The following is a 20,496-nucleotide window of genomic DNA, read 5'->3' as shown; positions in this document are numbered from 1 at the left end:
TCAGTAAATACACATAATAAATAAGTGGAATACATGGTATATTGGAAGAAAAATAGAGAAGTGTAAGAGAGACTGTACCACTGATGTTGGCCATGGAGCACATGAGGAAATCAGGTGTGCTGAGAGGATATTGAAATTTTAAAAAGAATATCAAGAGACCTCATTTAGAAGATGATAAGTAGGCAAAGCCTAAGAGCAAAAGCACTTTTGTTGAATTTCCTTAATATTATTCTTTATGTTCTCTGATGCACTGTTGTGATAGGAATTTAAATATCCTTGACAGATGGCTATAGCTGCACCTGTGTTAAGTTCTATGCTTCTTTACACCCAGTTTTTTTCTAGTTTTATTGAGAAATAATTGACATACATCACTGTATAAGTTTAAGGCATACAGCATGATGGTTTGATTTACATGTATTGTGAAGTGATTACCATAAATGGATCTTCTCATATAGATACAATTAAAAAAAAAAAAAGGAAAAAAAATTTCTCCTTATGATGAGAACTCATAGGATTTACTCTCAACAACTGTCCTATATATCATACAGCAGTGTTAACTGTAGTCTTCATGTTGTACATTACATCCTTGGTACTTGTTTATCTTGTAACTGGAAGTTCGTACCTTTTGACCACCTTTCTCCAATTTCCTCTCCTCCCACCCTTCACCGCTGGTAACCACAGGTCTGAATGATCTCTTTTCCTATGAATTTTTTTTCTTTTTAGATACCATATATGAGATCATACATATTTGTCTTTCTCTGTCTGACTTACTTTACTTAGCATAATGCCTTCAAGGTCCATCCATGGTGTCTAAAATGATAGGATTTTCTCATTCTTATGTCTGAATTATATGTATACATTTCAATACTAACCCCTTATCAGATATATGGTTTGCTCATATTTTTTTTCCCATTCTGTGTAGGTTGTCTTTTCACTTTGTTGTATTGATGGCTTCTTTTGCTGTGTAGCAGCTTTTTAGTTTGTTGTAGTCCCACTTGTTCAGTTTTGATTTTGTTGCGTATTCAAAGAGTCAACACCATGACCCAGGTCAAGGAGCTTTATTCCTATGTTTTCCTCTAGGAGTTTCATGGTTTTGGGTCTTACATTTAAGTCTTTAATCCATTTTGAGTTAGTTTTTTGCGAGTGGTGTAAGACATGGGTCCAAATTTACTGTTTTATGTGTGAATGTTCAATTATCTTAGCACCATTTATTGAAAAGACTATCTTTTCTCCATTGTATGTTCTTGGCTCCTTTATCAAATGTTAGTTGACCGTATGCAAGCTCTTTTTTAAAGTAAAAGTTCAGAGGTAGTCTAAGTATCCAGCTGTAGGAAAAGAGGTAACTAAAAGTTAGAGACTATATACATAGATTATTACATAGGTATTCACAGTGATGTTTATTAAAAGTGACTAATGCTCATGTTGTAAAGGGAAGTGAAAAAGAACAGAAAATTACAAATAAAATGGCTTTACAATTAAAGCAAAAACATCTTGACAAAATAAAATAACACTCCTAATTTTCTCATGGTTGATGTACTTTTTATTTTATTTCCTCTTGATATCAGCATTAGTTACTTCTGAGTTATTGCTGCCCTAGAATGTGGTGAGACTGTGTGTTTAATTGCCATTATGGCAACCAAAAACATATAGATACTTCAGGAAATACCATTGCCATTTCAGTATTAAAAAATAAAAACCGGGCTTCCCTGGTGACGCAGTGGTTGAGAGTCCGCCTTCTGATGCAGGGGACACGGGTTTGTGCCCTGGTCCAGGAGGATCCCGCGTGCCACAGAGCGGCTGGGCCCGTGAGCCATGGCCGCTGAGCCTGCGCATCCGGAGCCTGTGCTCCCCAACAGGAGAGGCCGCAGCGGTGAGAGGCCCACGTGCCACAAAAAAATAAATAAATAAATAAATAAAAATAAAAACCTCTTTCAATTGTTTTACTTAAACTAAATTTTACATAAATACACATACATGCCACCATTACATCACCACAGTCAGATTATCCTGCTGTGTTATTGATACTTTGCTGTGTTTTTTATTTCAGCTCATCCCAGTGTCCAAAAGGTGGTGCTAGCATCATCTGCATTAGATATTCCTGTTCAGTCTCCTCGTACTTCAGAAATTTCAGTTCCTGCTGATCTGGATAAAACGATAACAGAACTGGCCGACTGGCTGGTGTTGATCGACCAGATGCTGAAGTCCAACATTGTCACTGTCGGGGATGTAGAAGAGATCAATAAGACAATCTCCCGAATGAAAGTAGGTACTAGTGTAAAGGCTTGTCATGGAAACACCAAGATCTGTTTGGATCACTTTTGTTTATCTTAAACTCTGGGAGGATGAGCTTTAAAAAATTCTTGACCTGTCAAGCAGCCATCCTGGGCTAGCTCTGATGAGTAAAGCTTTTCTTGCATTTGTGCTGTTTTTGTAAGAACACGTTTAACAATGTGAGCTGTAGAGTCACTGTATTTTTATGATCTAAGACTGGTATCATAAATCCAGCCACATCACTATAAATGTAAACTGGTGTTACATTTAATGACTAGTGTCATGGAGAATAATTTGTTGAAGCGCCTTTTCAATTTATATTTCACAATGAGCTTATTTGTTTAATTGCTGACATCGTTAAGTGAGAATCTCCTGACTATAATTTTATTTCTATACATATGCCATCTAATATCAATTTGTAAAGTTCTTTTTTCCACATTCAGTGTGTTTTTGGTACTGGGCTGTGTGTGTCTAGGGATATGGAAAAGAATATACCAGATAGAAACTGGGAATGAACCATGAAATAATAACAGCTCTTGCTAACTCTTATTAAGTGCTTAATGTATGCTAGGTATTTTTCTGAGTATTTTACCTATATTATTTCATTCACTTTAATAATCTTGTGAGGTAGGTATCAGTTTTATTCCCATATTAAAAACATGTGTGACCAGGCACAGTCTAATAAAAGCTGCAGGACAGGTACACGCCACCTGTAAGGGGAAGCCAGAATGAGGAAAGGGATTACATCCACAGTGAAGGAAGGCAGACTACATGGGATTTTGACATTTAGAGACAAAGTAAATGGCATTCCTGGTATGGGGACCAGGGTGAATAAAGACATGAGGTGGGGAGCATGAAGCATATTGGGTCAAGAACTGTGCAGGAAAGAGGTGTAGTGGGAAGTAAGAGAGCAAAGGTAGCTCAAGTTCACATCGTGCAGGAGCTTGTAGACCACGCAAAGGTCTTTGGACGTTTAGTCTGTAAGCAGTTGCCAAGCATCTTGATTTTCCCTTGTTTTTTTTTTTTTTCTTTTTGTAAGATGTTGGGGGTAGGAGTTTAGTAATTTATTTATTTATTTTTGCTGTGTTGGGTCTTCGTTTCTGTGCGAGGGCTTTCTCTAGTTGTGGCAAGCGGGGGCCAGTCTTCATCGCGGCGCGCGGGCCTCTCACAATCGCGGCCTCTCTTGTTGCGGAGCACAGGCTCCAGACGCGCAGACTCAGCAGTTGTGGCTCACAGGCCTAGTTGCTCCGCGGCATGTGGGATCCTCCCAGACCAGGACTCGAACCCGTGTCCCCTGCATTAGCAGGCGGATTCTCAACCACTGCGCCACCAGGGAAGCCCCCCTTTTTCTTTTTTAAATTGTGACTGGAGACTGATGATACCAATGCTCTGCTTGAGTAAGAAGACTGGGAATTGTGCAAGAGATGCTTAAAACAAGGAGAAAAGCCCTTGCTGAGGGGCTGAGATGATGCTGTTGCAATTAGCAGAAATCAGGAACAGAAGAAATGGAATGTGGATGAGGGTTTGATTGATTTAGTTTCAAATATGTTGTGCTGAGAGGCCCTTATGCCATTTAGAAGGAAATGATCAGCATTCATTGAACTGTGTCTTTGCGACTCAGGATTAGAAGTTGTGAATAAGCCATTTAGAAATAATATTTGACACTGTAGGAATAATTGAAATCTGAAAAATTAGTGAATTCACAGAGGAAGAGCTGGGAGAGAATCTTTGGAAATTGTGTTTTCTAATCTTTATGGCTATTAGTTCTATACTTAAAACACACCATTTTCTGGATATTGCTAACTTTTCTCCCATATTTATTAGTACTAAGAGACACAAACTTTCTAGAGCAGCAGTTTTTCATGTCTAAGATTATTTAATTTGCAGTGATTCCAATTAGGGTTTTTCTAATACTTTACCTCCATCCCTGTAGATGCCATTAGTTTATGTTCGTATCTGATGTAGGACAGATATGCAAAGCCTCAGCTGCAGAAATCACTACTGATGTTTTGAAAGCACTTTTTAGTTTTCAAAGAGATTTTCTTCATTTAATTTCCTCAGAGTTGATATAGCTGAACTGCAAGCATTTTATTATTTCTTTTTGTGAAAATAAAAACACAGAGAGGTAAAGTGCCTTGCCTGGTGATCCAGGTGATAAGTGGGAGAGCTGAGACTTGAAGCTAGGACCTCTGACTTCAATTCCTGCACTTTCTCTGCTACATCACTATCTCTCATAGGAGGAAAACAACAAGTTTTATGTCAGCACACCAATTTTGCTTTGTTACTATTTTATCATATGGCTTATTAACCTATTTTAACAATCATTTTGTCTTAACAGATCACAAAGGCTGACTTAGAACAGCGCCATCCTCAGCTTGATTATGTTTTTACATTGGCACAGAATTTGAAAAATAAAGCTTCCAGTTCAGATGTGAGAACAGCAATCACAGAAAAATGTAGGTTCTTAAAAAAATTATATATCGTCATTCACTTTCCCTGAAAATGGTAACACATACACATACACACATACATTTTTGAAGATTATTCAACCAGAAATTACTATTATTTGATAATTTGATACTCTATTAATAAAATAGCTTTCCCTTGTTTTTTATTTTTTGTGAACATTGTCATAATTCCCTTATGAATTCCTTAAAGTATTAATATCATTACTTTTAAGTAATTACTGATACATTGAAGTTTTTTCTTTTAAGTTAGAATTTCTTTTAAAGGAACCAAAAAAACCCAAAAGTTAGAGAAACCCATAGGAATGCAAATCCATTCTTCTGTTATATTCACTGAAACCAAATCTTACTGTGTCTCTTAACTCATCTTCTCAAAAGTCATTCCAAAAATATTTATTGAGCAGTTACTATACACCTGTGTGCCTGGCATGAAGTTGGGCATACTTTAGTTAAACACAAAATAAAACAAACCAAAAATTAAATACAAAACAGCAACAACAAAGTTCCCTGTTTCAAATTTGCTTTCTGGCTTAAAAGCATCCATTAAATCTGTATGATATACAAAACAAAGTCAAAATTCTCAAGCATGTCACATAGGGGCAATCAGTCTGCTTCCATCACTCCCTTTCTCTCTTTAGCCCTCAGCACTGTCTGTAACTATTCTGTATTGTATCTATTCTTTAACATGCCCTGACATTTCTTAGTCTCCTTACCTTTATTCACATTATTTTTTTCTTCTTGGCCTCTCCCCAGGTGAAATTCTACTCAGCAGCTAAAATGTCACCTCCTTTGTCAAGTCTCTCCCACCCTCTTTTAGTCTCTGGTGAACTATATTTTCCATCTTTAGTTCCTGCTGTGACCTTTCCTCCCATAATTTCGTTGTAGATCTCACAGTTAATTCTCTCTCCCCTCCATAGACTGTAAATACTCCCCTTTTTGGCCCTGAGGCCTCCCCCGTGGCCCAGTACCAATTAGTTACTTAATAAATATTTATTTGTGGCAGAATATAAACTGGAAGGTATTTTATTACCTAGTCTAATATTTCTGAAGGAAAGTCAACTATTCCCCCTATAAAAACTGTTTTGATTTCAAAATAAATGTTGCAGCAACAAGGTTATTATAAGAGATGAATTAGCAGAGAACTTTTAGTGTGTCACAATATTGGTTTATTTTTACTAAGTAAGCCATTTTCTTTCCCCCGTTTTTTTTTTTTTTTTTTTTTTTTTTTTAATTAACTGGTGGATTGCTTCTGCCTGTCGAACTCTGGAGTGACCCTGTTTCCCATCACATGGCAAAGGAGCTTCTCAGCTTTGGTGACACCAAACTATTTACAAAGGCTTCTCCACTTTGCTTTTTCTACCATCTTTTGTTTTTTCCTCCACCCCTCCTCTCTGTCCAAAGTTTGCTTTAAGGTTTTCTTCTCCCGAATATCTTCCTTTTTCAATTTAACTCCCTCTTTTTGTTTTCTCTCAATTTTTTCTGGTATAGAGGCTGCATGGTCCATATCACCATTCATTATATGAAAAACCACCCTCAGCCAGAGGGTACTACCAATAGTAACTTGCTTTTTGCACTTATTTCCAATGAATAGGATAATTTGCTTATCTTTTATGATAAACCTCTGATACTTGCTGTCACTTGATATCTTTAGTTTTATTTGTTCAGTGTTAAAGATTCTATTAGTTATAGTACTTTATGTAACTTTGTAACTGACAAGTAAACCATTACAATAAATTTTCCCTCTCCCTAAGTTAAAACGTAAGCAATTTATTTAAACTGTTGGATAAGACCACATAAAATAATCTCACTGAACAATTTTTTAGAATTATTATACATAAGTATAATTTACATTTTTTCTGAACAGTCTTACTGATAGCTCTTATGGTTTACTCTAACCCAGTATTGTTTGAAGAATTTTACCAAAAGGTCTCATTATGACTTAGCTGCAATGTTATTTTTTAGTTAAGTTCTTCTTGGCCTGGTGCTTAACTATAGCCCTTCAGTCTTTCTGGCATACAAGACATCTTCTAGAAGTTTGTTTCTAACTTTCTACTTACTTATTACGAATGGTTGTTGAAGATATTTAAAGTTATTGCTTACTAGTACTTCAGTTCAAATCATGAATTGCCCCTGAAGTAATTAATCAAAAGTTTAAGTTTCCTTAGATCTCTTTTTCCTTGACACATGTTAAAAATACAAGAGGAAAGAAAGTAGGGGAGAGAAAAGGAAAAGAGAAAGAGACAGAAAGAGAGAATGAAAGAAAGATAAATAGAAACAATAAAAAAGAGAGAGGAAAAGAGCCAATATGGATTTTTTATAATAAAAAACTGCTGGGTACCTAGAACTTGAATCTAATTTACTTTTAGCGCATCTCTTGAATATATAAAAACACTTCCTTTTAGAGAGGTTTCATGCTAGAGTAAAACAAATGTGAAAATTATTCTTAAGTATTTTATTTTCTTTTAAAATCAATACTACGTTAGAGCATTTCCTTAGAGGATGACAAGTGACTATATCTTTGGTCATAAAGTTCTATCATAATGTACTGTTAAAATCTACCTTCTTCAAACCAGGTTCTGTAAATATAAATTAGGTAGGAATTTATTTTCTTTATACTTTTTGGTTTGTCAGTTTATAATAGTCAATATCTTTATTGTGAGATATTTTAATGCATTTAAAATAGAGTTTAATTCCAGATTTTTTCTTCAAGGATGGTTTCAGAAATATATCAGTCATACAGTGTGTCAGACATAATAAAATTACTTTAAAATGTATGTACCATTTTGCCTCCTTTCTCTTTTCTATATATAACCTTATTTGTGATGAATTTGGTATCAGGTATTTTTTCCCTTTCCTGATAGTTACTTTCTGGGATTTTTAAAAATATATATAATGCCTCCTCCAGTGGAAAAGGTCAAGAACCAGTGGGATAGCACCCAGCATGGTGTGGAGTTAAGACAGCAGCAGCTGGAGGACATGATTATTGACAGTCTTCAGTGGGATGACCACAGGGAAGAGACGGAGGAGCTCATGAGAAAATATGAGGCTCGCCTCTATATTCTTCAACAAGCTCGAAGGGATCCACTTATCAAACAAATTTCTGATAATCAAGTAAGACTCATTAGATACCTTCTGGCATTATCAATTTGTGGGATGTGCTTTTTTTGTTCTGTTGCTAACTGTAATTTTTAGGACCCTTGTCATAATGTTTTCCCAAGTGCTTAGAATGTACACTGAAACTTATATAAAGAATTTGACCAGGAAGGTTTTTGAAAAATTTCTGGAGGCATAACAGATAGAAATGTACATGTATCTTAGATTTATAGCTCACTGACTCTTTGCAAATGGAACTTACCCATGAACCAGCATCTAGAAAGAAAACATTTTCAGGATCCCAGGAACCCTCCTTTTGTTCCCTTCCATATCTACCCTGAAGATATTTTTTTATTTATGAAATCTCCTGAGACTTTCATTTGAACAAATCAAGTATTAAGTAAGTTTAGCTTCTTCTAATACCTTTATAACCAAACCATTTAATCAATATCATCATAGCAGGTACCTTTTTTGTGATTAGTTTGATTATAGAGTTGATGATATTGAACACCTATGGTATTTTTAAAGTGCTATTTTAAATCTCTACAATCATAGAAAATATTCTTGAGTCGGAGGTTATGGTTGTTAGGTTATACTTTGGTGTAACATTTATTTACCCTTCAGATAGCCTAAATGAAAGTGTACGCTTGTGAAGAATATAATAAAAGATATATGGGAAAAATCTCAGACATGAGAGTATGTTTTTATTCTTCAGACGTGTAGACTTTCCATGGTTACAACTTAAAAAGCAAGTGGCCAGGTATCCTGGTTTCCTGGATCATTCTCTGTGTTTATGCTATCTGCTGATTTGTCTTCACCAAATGACTCAAAAGTAATAATCAGCAAAGCCCCTGGACACTTAACCAGAGGAATACAGTTAAAAGTGATATTAATGTTTCAATCATCATATTCAGAATATTCTTTTCTTTTTTTTAATACATCCTTATTGGAGTATAATTGCTTCACCATACTGTGTTAGTTTCTGTTGTACAACAAAGTGAATCAGCCATATGCATAGATATATACCCATATCCCCTTCCTCCTGCGTCTCCCTCCCACCCTCCCTATCCCACCCCTCTAGGTGGTCACAAAGCACCGAGCTGATCTCCCTGTGCTATGCGGCTGCTTCCCACTAGCTATCTATTTTACATTTGATAGTGTATACATGTCGATGCTACTCTCACTTCGCCCCAGCTTCCCCCTCCGCGTCCTCAAGTCCATTCTCTATGTCTACGTCTTTATTCCTGCCCTAACACTAGGTTCATCAGTACCATTTAAAAAAAATTAATTAATTAATTAACTTTGGGCTGCGTTGGGTCTTCATTGATGCACGTGAGCTTTCTCTAGTTGCGGCGAGCGGGGGCTACTCTTCGTTGCGGTGCGTGGGCTTCTCATTGCGGTGGCTTCTATTGTTGCGGAGCACAGGCTCTAGGTGCGCGGGCTTCAGTAGTTGTGGCTCACGGGCTCTAGGGTGCAGGCTCAGTAGTTGTGGCACACGGGCTTAGTTGCTCCGTGACATGTGCGATCTTCCCGGACCAGTGCTCGAACCCATGTCCCCTGCATTGGCAGGCGGAATCTTAACAACTGCACCACCAGGGAAGCCCTGTACCATTTTTTTTAGATTTCATATGTATGCATTAGCATACGGTATTTGTTTTTCTCTTTCTGACTTACTTCACTCTGTATGACAGACTCTAGGTCCATCCACCTCATTACAAATAACTCAATTTCATTTATTTCTATGGCTGAATAATATTCCATTGTATATATGTACCACATTTTCTTTATCCGTTCATCTGAGGTATCACCTCACATGGGTCAGAATGGCCATTGTCAAAACATCTAGAAACAAATGCTGGAAAGGGTGTGGAGAAAAGGGAACACTCCTGCACTGTTGGTGGGAATGTAAATTGATACAACCACTGTGGAAAACAGTATGGAGGTTCCTTAAAAAACTAAAAATAGAGCTACCATATGACCCAGCAATCCCACTACTGGACATATACCTGGAGAAAACCATAATTCAAAAAGAATATTCTTTTCTAATCAGCAGCGTAGTTCTATTCTGGAACTTTAGGGTGGATTTTTCTGCTAGTCGCTACAAAAATCATTTTAAGAACATTCATTTGTCATTTAGATTTCCTGGGGAGTATCTTGATACAAGAGCTCTCAGAAGTGGAAAAAAATTTATCAAGGAACCAGTGCCTATGGACATACAGCATCAATTTAGTTTATTCAAGCAACTCTCAGTAAACCTTGCTTAGCTACTGGATCCACCCAAGCAGTTAACTTTGTAAACAGTGATACACAGTGATCCAGGGACAAGAAGACTTCCATGTTGTTGCTCTTTCCATATCTTCAAGCACCTATAGAGGAACTAACTCTATAGTAAGTTCATTCCTATAAGATACATGTTCCTGTAAGGATCAGATATAGCAGTAGGAATGAAAGAAGACAACTGGTTTGAGGAAGTAAAACATATCAAAGGAGAAAAGACAGTAATCTTTTAATGTTATCTGCTATGTATCTGATCACTTTTCACTTCCAGAATTATTTTTGTTTGAGCTTACATGCAAGAGTTTGTTTTATAATTTGTTTCCTTCTTTTGATATCTGTGTCAAAAACATATTAAAACCTACTGGAAGGACCAGTGTTTTGGTCATACTTGTTATTGAGTGATCCAGTCTAACAGCTACATCTGAAATTACACCTTAGATGTTGCTTCAAGAACTGGCTCCTGGTGCTGGTATCGTTATGGCATTCGATAACGTCCTGCAGAAACTGCTGGAGGAATATGGCAGTGATGACACGAGGAATGTGAAAGAAACCACGGAGTACTTAAAAACATCATGGATCAATCTAAAACAAAGGTAATGCTAAGGCCCTGGCAGGTGTATGTATGTATGTTGTCAAGTTGAGAATTTGATTGCTTTGGCTTTCTCATGGAAGTGTGTGGAACAGGTCACATATTTTATTATTATTTTTAAATTTTTTTGCTGTACTGAGTTAGTATTACCACACTTAGTACAGAGTGTATATTTATACATTAGGTACTTGAATTTCTGCAATGGAATTTTTCCTTGAATGAGTCTAAACCTTGCCTGTGATCATGTTATGTGTTCTGATTTTCTTACGCCTCTTGGCATTGCCTAGAGTACATTTTGTAGTACTCTGATGGTAAGGAACACTTAGGTATTACAGAGGCATCAGGGTAATATTATCCCTAACGGTAATTAAAACAGTATGCTGTTTGGTCAGGTCATCCTCGGTTTTGGCTGAGAACACATGGATCCACACTAGACTCCTGAAGTTGAAGTATACTAAGTGTATGTTGGGCTTCAACTAACTTATCTTTTCTTTCATTACTCCATCTCGTCAGTATATTTGGAACAGTCTAAAATAGCATACGTGTTTATAAGAAAAATTTTTCTGTCACTTGAGCATCTAGAATTTGAGGCACTGTAAGCAATGGTTAGCATCTCTTTAAGATTGCATATTTATATTCATCATCAGTAAAAAAGTGTTTGCTTCCTGCATAGTACTGTGAATACCTGTGTTGAAATGAAATTATGGTTTCACACATCTTGAATATTCAGATGCAACTGCCTGAAAGCTAACTTGATATCAAAACCACATTTATTTTGCAGTGAATAAAATGGATAATATCAGAACACTTTATGATATATATTACTGGTAATAATGTATGGACAAGCATTTAGTAACGGTTTGATATGGAGGTATTTTTAGAATGTCATTTTTAGTTAGAATCTTTAATGTAAATTTTGGGAAACTGAAAGAAAAGAATTATGAGTCAGTATGTGAACATGAATGTGTTGCTGCATATCCCTAGGATTCTGGAGAAAATAAAGACAAGGATAGCAAATACAAAACTTCTAATGTTTAAAACAGAATATAGTTATAATATTGGTCTTTCTAGCATTTTAGTACAGCTGCTTTTCTCTTGTTGTAACAGGTAATTTGGATATAGTAAGAATCCCAAAACTAAGGCAGGGAAGAGGAGGAATTAAAAACAGCTTTAAAGTACAAATTTCTAGTTACTAGATAAGTTTTGGGGATGTAAGATACAGCACGGTGATTATAGTTAACAATACTGTATTGTGTATTTGAAAGTCACTAAATCTTAAAAGTTATCACAAGAAAAACGTGTAACCATGTGTAATGATGGATGTTAACTAAATTTACTGTGCTGATCATTTTGCAATATATACATATATCAAATCATTGTTATATACCTAAAGCTAATACAGTGTTGTATGTCAATTATATCTCAGTTAAAAAACCCAGCCTTAACATTGAGAGATCGTCCTTAAGCATACTTTATCTTTGTATTTCCACAAATTCCATCTACTGTAAGAATTATGACTTTGTTTTTATTGTAAACAATACCAGAAAAATTGATCACTTAGGAATGTGTGGCCAGCTTTATTTAGCAACTCCAGTTCTTTTTTTGCTTTTACTTTGTAAATATTTTAAGACAGCCTACAGCAGTGGTTAGATTAGATGGAAGAGGCAATTAAAGATGAATTATATTCCAGGGTGATCTTTCATTTATCATAGCTAAGATAACCACCGTGTTCCAGTTTTATGGTAGTTACAAGTCATTGTCTTTATTCTATTTTCTTTCTGCGTTTTAGGGGAAATAAGTAAACATGTTAATATTTAGACATGGTTTAGGTATATTACTATCTATAAAGCAGAGAAAATACAACAAAATTGTGGCTCACGGGATCCCATCATAGTGATAGCTGAGTTTCCTATGTATTGCCAGGATTTTCTCTTTTAAATACAATGATATTTACAATTTTTAACTGTTTAGTTGAAGATCTTTCTGAAATGTACAAATCTTTCCTTGTCTTCTTTAGCAAAGTACATGAACCTATATTAAACATTTTTTGAATTCTTGGCATTATTGTTATGAAGAGAGAATTAAGGAACTATAAGAGCTGTGCCTGACCTTACAGTTCATTTAAACAAGTGTTTCTCGACCTTTTTTACATTATCCACCCCGCCTAAGGAGCCTTTTCAGATACTTGCCCACAGGACATTTTAATACCATGGGTATCCTGTGTATCTGTTTCTGTACTTTATAGTTATATATAGTTATACTTTATAGTTATGCTTTATACGTAAAAAGAGTAGATTTTTCCCACTCCCCTCCGCTGAGAACCATGTATCTCTTCCATCGAGAATGCTTGGCTTACTCTAATGCTCCCTCAGACAAGTTAAATGTCACGTTCAAAGGCACATGGCAGAGCCAAGATGATATTTTTCTTTACTAAATTATGACAATGCTCTCCACAATCTGAAGAATTGGTGGTGAATTTTTTCAGGCTGCTATGCTTTGTGAGATTTTGTGCTTCGTTTTTAGCATATGAATTTTATTGGGCATCTCCTAATTGTCAGGCCCTGTGCTAAGCTCTTCACTTGCATTATTTTATTTAATCCTCTCAACACCCAAAGGAGATAGGAAGAATTTTTATCAACATTATATCGATGAACAAACTGAAGTAGAGAGAAGTTAAGGAACACCCGAGATCACACAGCTCATACGGGCAGAGCTGAGATTGGAATCCAAGCTTTTTTTGACTGTGCAGTTGGGCTTTTATCTTTCTTTAAAAATCGCTTTATCTTTCTTCTTTGCTGTCAGAACTTCAGCTATTGCTAATGACGGTTCTGTGTACCCACCTCTCAGATCTTTGTGATTCTACTTCCTGGTTCTTATCTGTGTTGAGTTTAGAAACCAGATCTGATTAAAGATATGGGGGCCTCTGCTACGAATAAATGTACGTCTCTCCAGTACGTGGCCATTGTGCCTGCTGTAGTGGCCCTGGAGCACCTTTACACCATGGCTTTTCTCTCATCTCCCAGCCGTATTCTGAATGTACATTGTAGTCAGCCAAATTCTGGAGGGGTGAAGGGTTATTATATTGCACATGGAACACTATTATTGCGGTATAATATATGAAATTTAATATCAGCATTCAGAGGAAATGTTTTGTCTGAATTGCAATTGGACTAAGTCATTTGGCCATTCACGATCCCTTATCTACCACACCGAAATCCAATACTCACTGATAACAGAAAGCTTTGAATTGACATGAGGCTATTTATCATGGTCTTTATTTATCCTGCTTAGTGTGAATAGCCTTGTTCCTGCTGCAGAAATATTAATGTGTTTGCTGCCTCAGGGCGTAGTTGGGGCTAACATGTGGTTTAGATACATTCATAATAATAGTTTTCTAATGTACAAGAAATGATTAATTCTTAAACATAACTGGCTCCCCATATTTTGGATTCTGTAAACAACAGGTCTGTCTCTAACATTTTAAACTAATTGACATATCTTGACCACTATTCTTTTTGCCGGTGAAATTTTTTTCTTACATCTCTTGATGCCAATTAACAAATTTTGTAGTGCAAATTGAGATAAAGATAATTGAAATGGGCTTATAGTAACTTTCAGAGTGTAGATGCCTCATGTGGATCTGAAATGTTATTTTAACCCTGGAGTGCATATGTTCATGTATATGTGTATGTATATACACATACACACATACTTGCACCCACACATATACACACACATAGTTATTTATGCTGAAATATTATGAAGGAAATGAGACAATCTAACTTTATGTTATAAAGAATATCCTATAGATCATTAATTATTATGTATTTTTCTCTTTGCCCTCCATCCCCGGGAAGCCATCTTTTGCTGCCTACTTTAAGGCATTTCTGGGTTTGTACAGGCAGGACGAAAAGCATACTGGCTGTGGTATCTGGCAGTCCTTGATTAACATCCCAGCTTATTCACTTACCACCTGTGTGAACTTTGACCAAGTTATTTCAACTCACTGAATCTCAATTTCTTGGTTGTAAAGCAGAGAACATATCTAATGGGTAAGATTATTGTTAGGGTCAAGAATTAGGTATAAAAGTTCCTCATACATGGTATGTGCTCAACAAAAGTTTACCCCAAATTATCATCAGCTGCTCTGTCATATTGTGTCTTCCTTATAAATACATTGCCCTTTGGTCTGTTGTACAGTACTGTCTATAGTTAAATTAGCGGAAGGTTTAGTCATCGTCATTTGTTTGTCTGTAGTCATTTTGAATAGTCTCTATTTATATTAATGAGAAAATAATTGGTTATCTGATTTACTGAGTGCAGTATAAATATTCTAAATGTTTATTACCAGATGAAACTTTAGAAAATGCAATTTTCTTGTTAGTGTCTTAGTCTGCTCAGTCTTCTGTAACAAACTCCACAGACTGGGTGGCTTAGAAACTACAGAAATGTACTTCTCAAATTTCTGGAGGCTAGAAGTCCAAGATCAGGGTGCCAGCATGGTTGGGTGAAGACCCTTTTCCAGGTAGCAGACTTCTCCTTTCCCTATGTGGCAGAAGGGGTAAGAGAGCTTTCTCAGGCCTCTTTTATAAGGTCATTAACCTCATTTATGGTGGCTTTGCCCTCAAGACCTAATCATCTCCCAAAGGCCGACCGACCTCCTAATACCATCGCATTGGGCATTAAGATTTCAACATAGGAATTTGAGGAGGACAGATACATTCAGACCATAGCAGTTAGTAAAAGCATCACAGTTGCTGAATTTACGTTGCATTTAAGTGTTTTCTGCCTAAGCAGAAGTCTAACCATCCTGGAAAGAAAGGGTGTAGTATTTTTAAAAGTTTATTTCATGTGAGAGCCACAAATACAGATTTATCTAGTGAGGGCACTTTCTTCTTTAGAAATGACACTGTCTTTCTAATTAATGTTCATTAACTTGTTAATAACGTCCTGCTGGACATGTAGAATGCACATAGTTTACAAGGGGTTATATAAATATTGTGTATACTAAAGACTGAATTTGTGAAGCCCTTGATTATTTTGAAAACATTACATTCCAAAAATTTGAATTTGCCTTTGATTGCTTTCCCAGTTATTTTTATTGTATATTTTTGAAACTTTCATTATTTCTGTTATTACTTTTTCAGCAGTGATTGTTTATTGTCCCAACTGACTAATAAAAATGAAATGTTCTTCTTCAGCATTTATCCATTGTTTGATTTGGCCAATTTCTTTGAACTGTGGTCAGTGGAGATATTCATATGGGGATTGTGTCCTATGGCCTGACATCAACCTGGCCCATCCTTTGCACTCTTAAAATGAATGTTGTAGCAGCTGTCACTCCCAAATTAATGAGTTTAGGTGAAAAGTCCTGGTAGCCGTATCCTTTGAGTCTACGCTGGTATGAGGTTCAGAGATTTGGGTCAGTCAGTTTGATTTATCCTCTCCGAAGCTTACTTCTTTCCCTGAATGTTACCTTTATTTTCCAACCTGTTTCTTTTATTTTCATTGCTAGCATTTCGTTTTTAGTTTTCCCTTCTGAGCTGGGAAGGAAACTGGTAAAGAAGAAAAGTGTAAAAATTATACTCTTCTTTATTTTCCTATTTTGTTATATTGTTTTAATATTTCAATTACTGTTTTATTGCCTTTGAAAAAAATTTACCAATAATATCTTTGTGGTACATACCTAACAATACTAATGTTTTCATTTTGTACATATCAAGCTCAAGCAAGCAGTTATTTTCTTAATGCATTTAACTCCATAATAAACAACCTAAAGGACCAGTGCCTGTAGCCTTTGTCTTTGCTTTCATTTGTTCTTTTTTCCCATGAGTTAGTTAATTAAATGTTTATTTATTTATTTATTTATTTAACCTTATCTTTGTCAAGCTCTGTGATCAGCCCTGAAGCCCCAGGAAGCTTACCTTTCATAGGAAGAGCCAGGTAGTAAAAAGAAAATAATACATAATTATAGATGATGATTTTGGAGGCAAAAGAAACTAAAGAGATGCTACGTAAAAGAGGGAATTATTTAGCTTGGCTAAATTTAGAAAGCATAATGCAGAAGGCAGCATTTGAGCTGATTCAGGTTAAGAAGAAGCATCTGAAAAAAATTCTAGGGTCAACAAAAAAGGTAAAAGTCATGAGGCAGGAAACAGCATAGAATGTGGTTGAAATATAATGAATAAGGGGACTTGAGAAGTGGTAGAAGAGGGAGGCAGAGGCAACATCATGCTGAACTTTATAAGACATGGGAAAGGGTTTGGATATTGTTAAGTACAATGGAAAGCTATTGGAATCAGTAAGCAAGGGATGACACTATCTAATTTATAATATTCAATTGAATCTTGCTTAGTCTTATGAGGAGGATATATTTTAGGGATGTAAGAGAATAATTGGGACAGCCAGTAAAGAAGTGATTGTTGTGGTCCAGGTGAGAGATGGTAGGTATCCTGGGATATTGTCTGCCAGCAATGGTGGAAAGAAGGTCACGGCTTTGAGATGTACTTCAGAAGTAGAAAAGATGTTTGATGGATTAGATATGTAATTTGGGGGGTGGAAACAATCTAAGGTGGCGCTTTGTGAAAGGATGAGTGGGTACCATTCACTGGAAAAGGCTGTGGGAGTTTCTGGGAGAAAAAATTCAAGAACTGGATTTTGACATGCTCATTTGAGATGCCTATTAGATATCCAAGTGTATAGGTCAAATAGATAATTGGATACGTGAATCTGGAACTCAAACATTCCAGAGCTCAGATAGGAATTGGGGAGTTCCAAGCATCTACAGTCGAGGTTAAATCTGTGGGATTGGATGAGATCACTGGGAAAAGAATAAAGATGGAGAAGAGGGAGATGGATTGAGTCCATAGCGTCTAGGGTTTGGTGATGGAGCAAAAAAAGGAAAAGAGAAAAGAAAAGGCTCAGAAAAATCTTCGAATGAAGTAGAAACAAAATCCAGGTGTTCAGAAGTATAGGGAAGAGAATATTTTTAAGAGGGAATGGAGAGAGGATAATATTTCTAAGAGGGAACGATCCATTGTGTTTAATTAGGCTGAGAAATTCGAAGAGATGACACAACACCATTCCTGGAATTCCACATTTTGGAGATTCTGGTGATTTTGAAAAGAGCAATTTCAAGGGAGTAATGGGGTAGAAAGTAGAGAATGAGATCAAGTTGGGGAAATAGAAATGATTTGTGGAGAGATCACCAGAGAAGTTTGTTGTAAAGAGGGGCAAAGAGATTAGGTAGTACCTGGAAAGCAGTGAAGGTTAAAGAGAGGTGAATGACTTTTCTTTAAAATGGGACATGAGAAATAAAGCATGTGTGTATGCCCATGGGAATGATCTAGTAGAGTGATGTCAGACTGAGGTGACAAAGGAAGAGGAAAGAAGTCCTGTTGATAAGGTGAGATCTGTAGAATTGAGTTTGGTAAGAGCTGGGATGCTTTTTCCATTATGACAGGAAGAACAGTGAGAAGATGAGTATAGATGCATGTGGATTGGAGCCTTAGTAGTGGGAAATGACATATTCTCAGTGCAATGACTTCTGCTTTCTTTATGATCCATGAGGCGTGCTCTCAGTGAGGCTGGAGGTGCAACTGAGAGAAGTTTGAAGAAAGAGGATCAGTTGTAGAATCTAAGTGGGTGGGACAGAGAGCTTCCTAGGGGAACTTTAGTGCTGGGCAGTGATGGGTGCCTATTTGTGATTTATTATAATAATGTAAAGGAAAGATAGCCCTGTTGTGGTGTTCTTTAGCAATGTGTTTCTACTCAGAGGCAAGTAGAAAGAATGCAGATGAAAGTCAGACGGAGAGGGAGCAGGGGAGAGGAAGGTATTTGTAAAGTAGTGGAGACTGGGATGCACTAGTGCATAATGGTGTCTATCATGTCCCTTTCTCTGGGAGGTGCAGTCCCTCACTGGAGCCTATGGCTTGGCAAGCAGATCTTGAGTTGGATTTCAGACTCCACTTACCTGTTGAGGCAGTGAGCAGCCTATGTGCAGTTACCATGGACCTGGAGGTCAGTATATGAGCATAATGGAAAACGTCTTCTGCTTTGAAGGAGTAGGATTTTGCCTGGAAGATGGGAGAACAGCGGCTTGAAAGTAGCAATTCGAAGGAGGCGGACCTTCATTCCAACAGTTGTTCATCACGAAGCATATAGGGTCTGAGAGAAAAAAGAAAAAATTTTCGTTAAAAATCTGCAAATTGATGGCACTAGGGTAACCAATTTCACTTAAGACAGGGTAAAAGGATTGATCTGAGTAATCTCCCAATCATAGAATAGGCTTCCAGGCTTAATGGAAGAAGGGTTTTGGGGGTAGATTGGGGAAGGTATGGAGCAGTATTGGGGTTATGGTCCGGTATTGGTTGGCTAAGACCAAATATTTGGTAGTGACTTAGTTGAAAGGGAAATAGGATGTGGTGTGATAAATCCTCACACAGGAATAGTTCTGTCTTGAATAGTGGGGTTGCGGGTACCTCTCTTAAGCTTCCCAAGTGGTGTGGTATTAGCAGCTTAGAACAGTCTCCTTGAGTTCCATGGAGTGAATTTTTAAGTGCTTGATGATAATCCAATCTCTATGCAACAGAGATTGGTCACAAAATACCATAGATGGTTGGGGATATCTCCAGTGACCAATTCTTCATTAAATCCACTGCATTAAAGTGTGCTTTAATATATTTCCTAGTAAATGATACTTTATACACCAAAGGACAAATTACCTTGTGAAGGTACTCAATGGGAAGCTTAAAGAATTGTTTCATTGTAAGTTTTTTACATGCCACTCAAACTACTGATGCTACTATTTTCCACTCTAGAAGAGATAAATATATTTAAATCTCTTGTAACTGTAAACGTCACCTTTAAAGTATACCAAAATTTAGCAACACATATCTGTGGGTTTGCTAAGACACTTTTCCATTGAAGTCTTAAAAAAAAGACATATCTACTTGTGTTCAGACACTCTTTTGACCAATTATAAGCACATGCACATTTGATTAAACAATATTATATCTTGTAGCTTAAAAATGAAGCATTATTTAACATTTAAAATAACATTTTAAAAAACTCAGTTATATGGGTGGCCATGTTTTGTAATGCTACAAAATGACTATAAGCTATTTTGTAGCCTATCATAGTTGCTTTTATAACAGAAATCTCTTTAAAAGCTAAGAGTTTACATTTTAAAAATCCAAGTTCCCTTTAATATAAACTATTATAAATCTGCCACACATCATTCTTTAAATCTTTTATGAGAAGTTATTTATACTTTCAGTCTGCACCATTTCTTGCATTAAAGAATTCTATAGTCTGCTACTTCTGTTTGAAGTAAAAAACATTTCTTGCTAGAATTATCCTTCTAAACTTCAAAAGTTCTGACTTTTAGGTTTTCAGCCTATCTTTATTCTTTATGATTTGTGGGTTTTACAAGATTTTTTTAAAAAAAATCTTCTCTGCCTTTGTCTAGTAGCCATAATTTCCTGAACTTAAAATCATTTCTTTTTCTTTGCTAGTGTTCCTCCGTTATACTCTCTCATTTGCATTTCTCAGAACTTCCTCCAGCTTTGTTCTGATCTTGAGATGTAGCAACCAGAACTGCCAGATAGAAACTCTGCACTGAGAATCGTAGACTAGTGTAAGTTCAGTGCTGGATGTGATCTTAGGAATGAATCTTCCACATTAGTGCTTCCCAACCTCTTTGTTATCTGCATACCATGCATCTATTCCCATCAGTAATGTTTCATTTACATGCAGTGATCCTTTTTTTTTTTTTTTAATTAGGGGAAGGATTTCTTTTTA

General features: G+C 36.4%; 1 protein-coding gene across 9 annotated transcripts in view; it reads left to right on the top strand.

Annotated features, from left to right (window-relative positions):
* The window catches only part of UTRN (utrophin), a 527,828-nt gene that overhangs the window by 254,258 nt on the left and 253,074 nt on the right, over positions 1 to 20,496 (top strand). For all 9 annotated transcript variants that reach the window (XM_082634331.1, XM_082634332.1, XM_082634328.1 and 6 more), the window contains 4 exons: positions 2,048 to 2,262; positions 4,610 to 4,727; positions 7,642 to 7,847; positions 10,545 to 10,699. In XM_082634331.1, the coding sequence (XP_082490457.1) occupies positions 2,048 to 2,262; positions 4,610 to 4,727; positions 7,642 to 7,847; positions 10,545 to 10,699 (694 nt within the window). The remainder of the gene's footprint in view (positions 1 to 2,047; positions 2,263 to 4,609; positions 4,728 to 7,641; positions 7,848 to 10,544; positions 10,700 to 20,496) is intronic.

Source organism: Mesoplodon mirus (genome assembly GCF_964341445.2).
Source record: "Mesoplodon mirus genome assembly, chromosome: 10".
In the NCBI taxonomy this organism is placed as follows: Eukaryota; Metazoa; Chordata; class Mammalia; order Artiodactyla; family Ziphiidae; genus Mesoplodon; species Mesoplodon mirus.
Note: the sequence above shows the minus strand (reverse complement) of the source record. Positions and strands in the feature narration are given on the sequence as shown.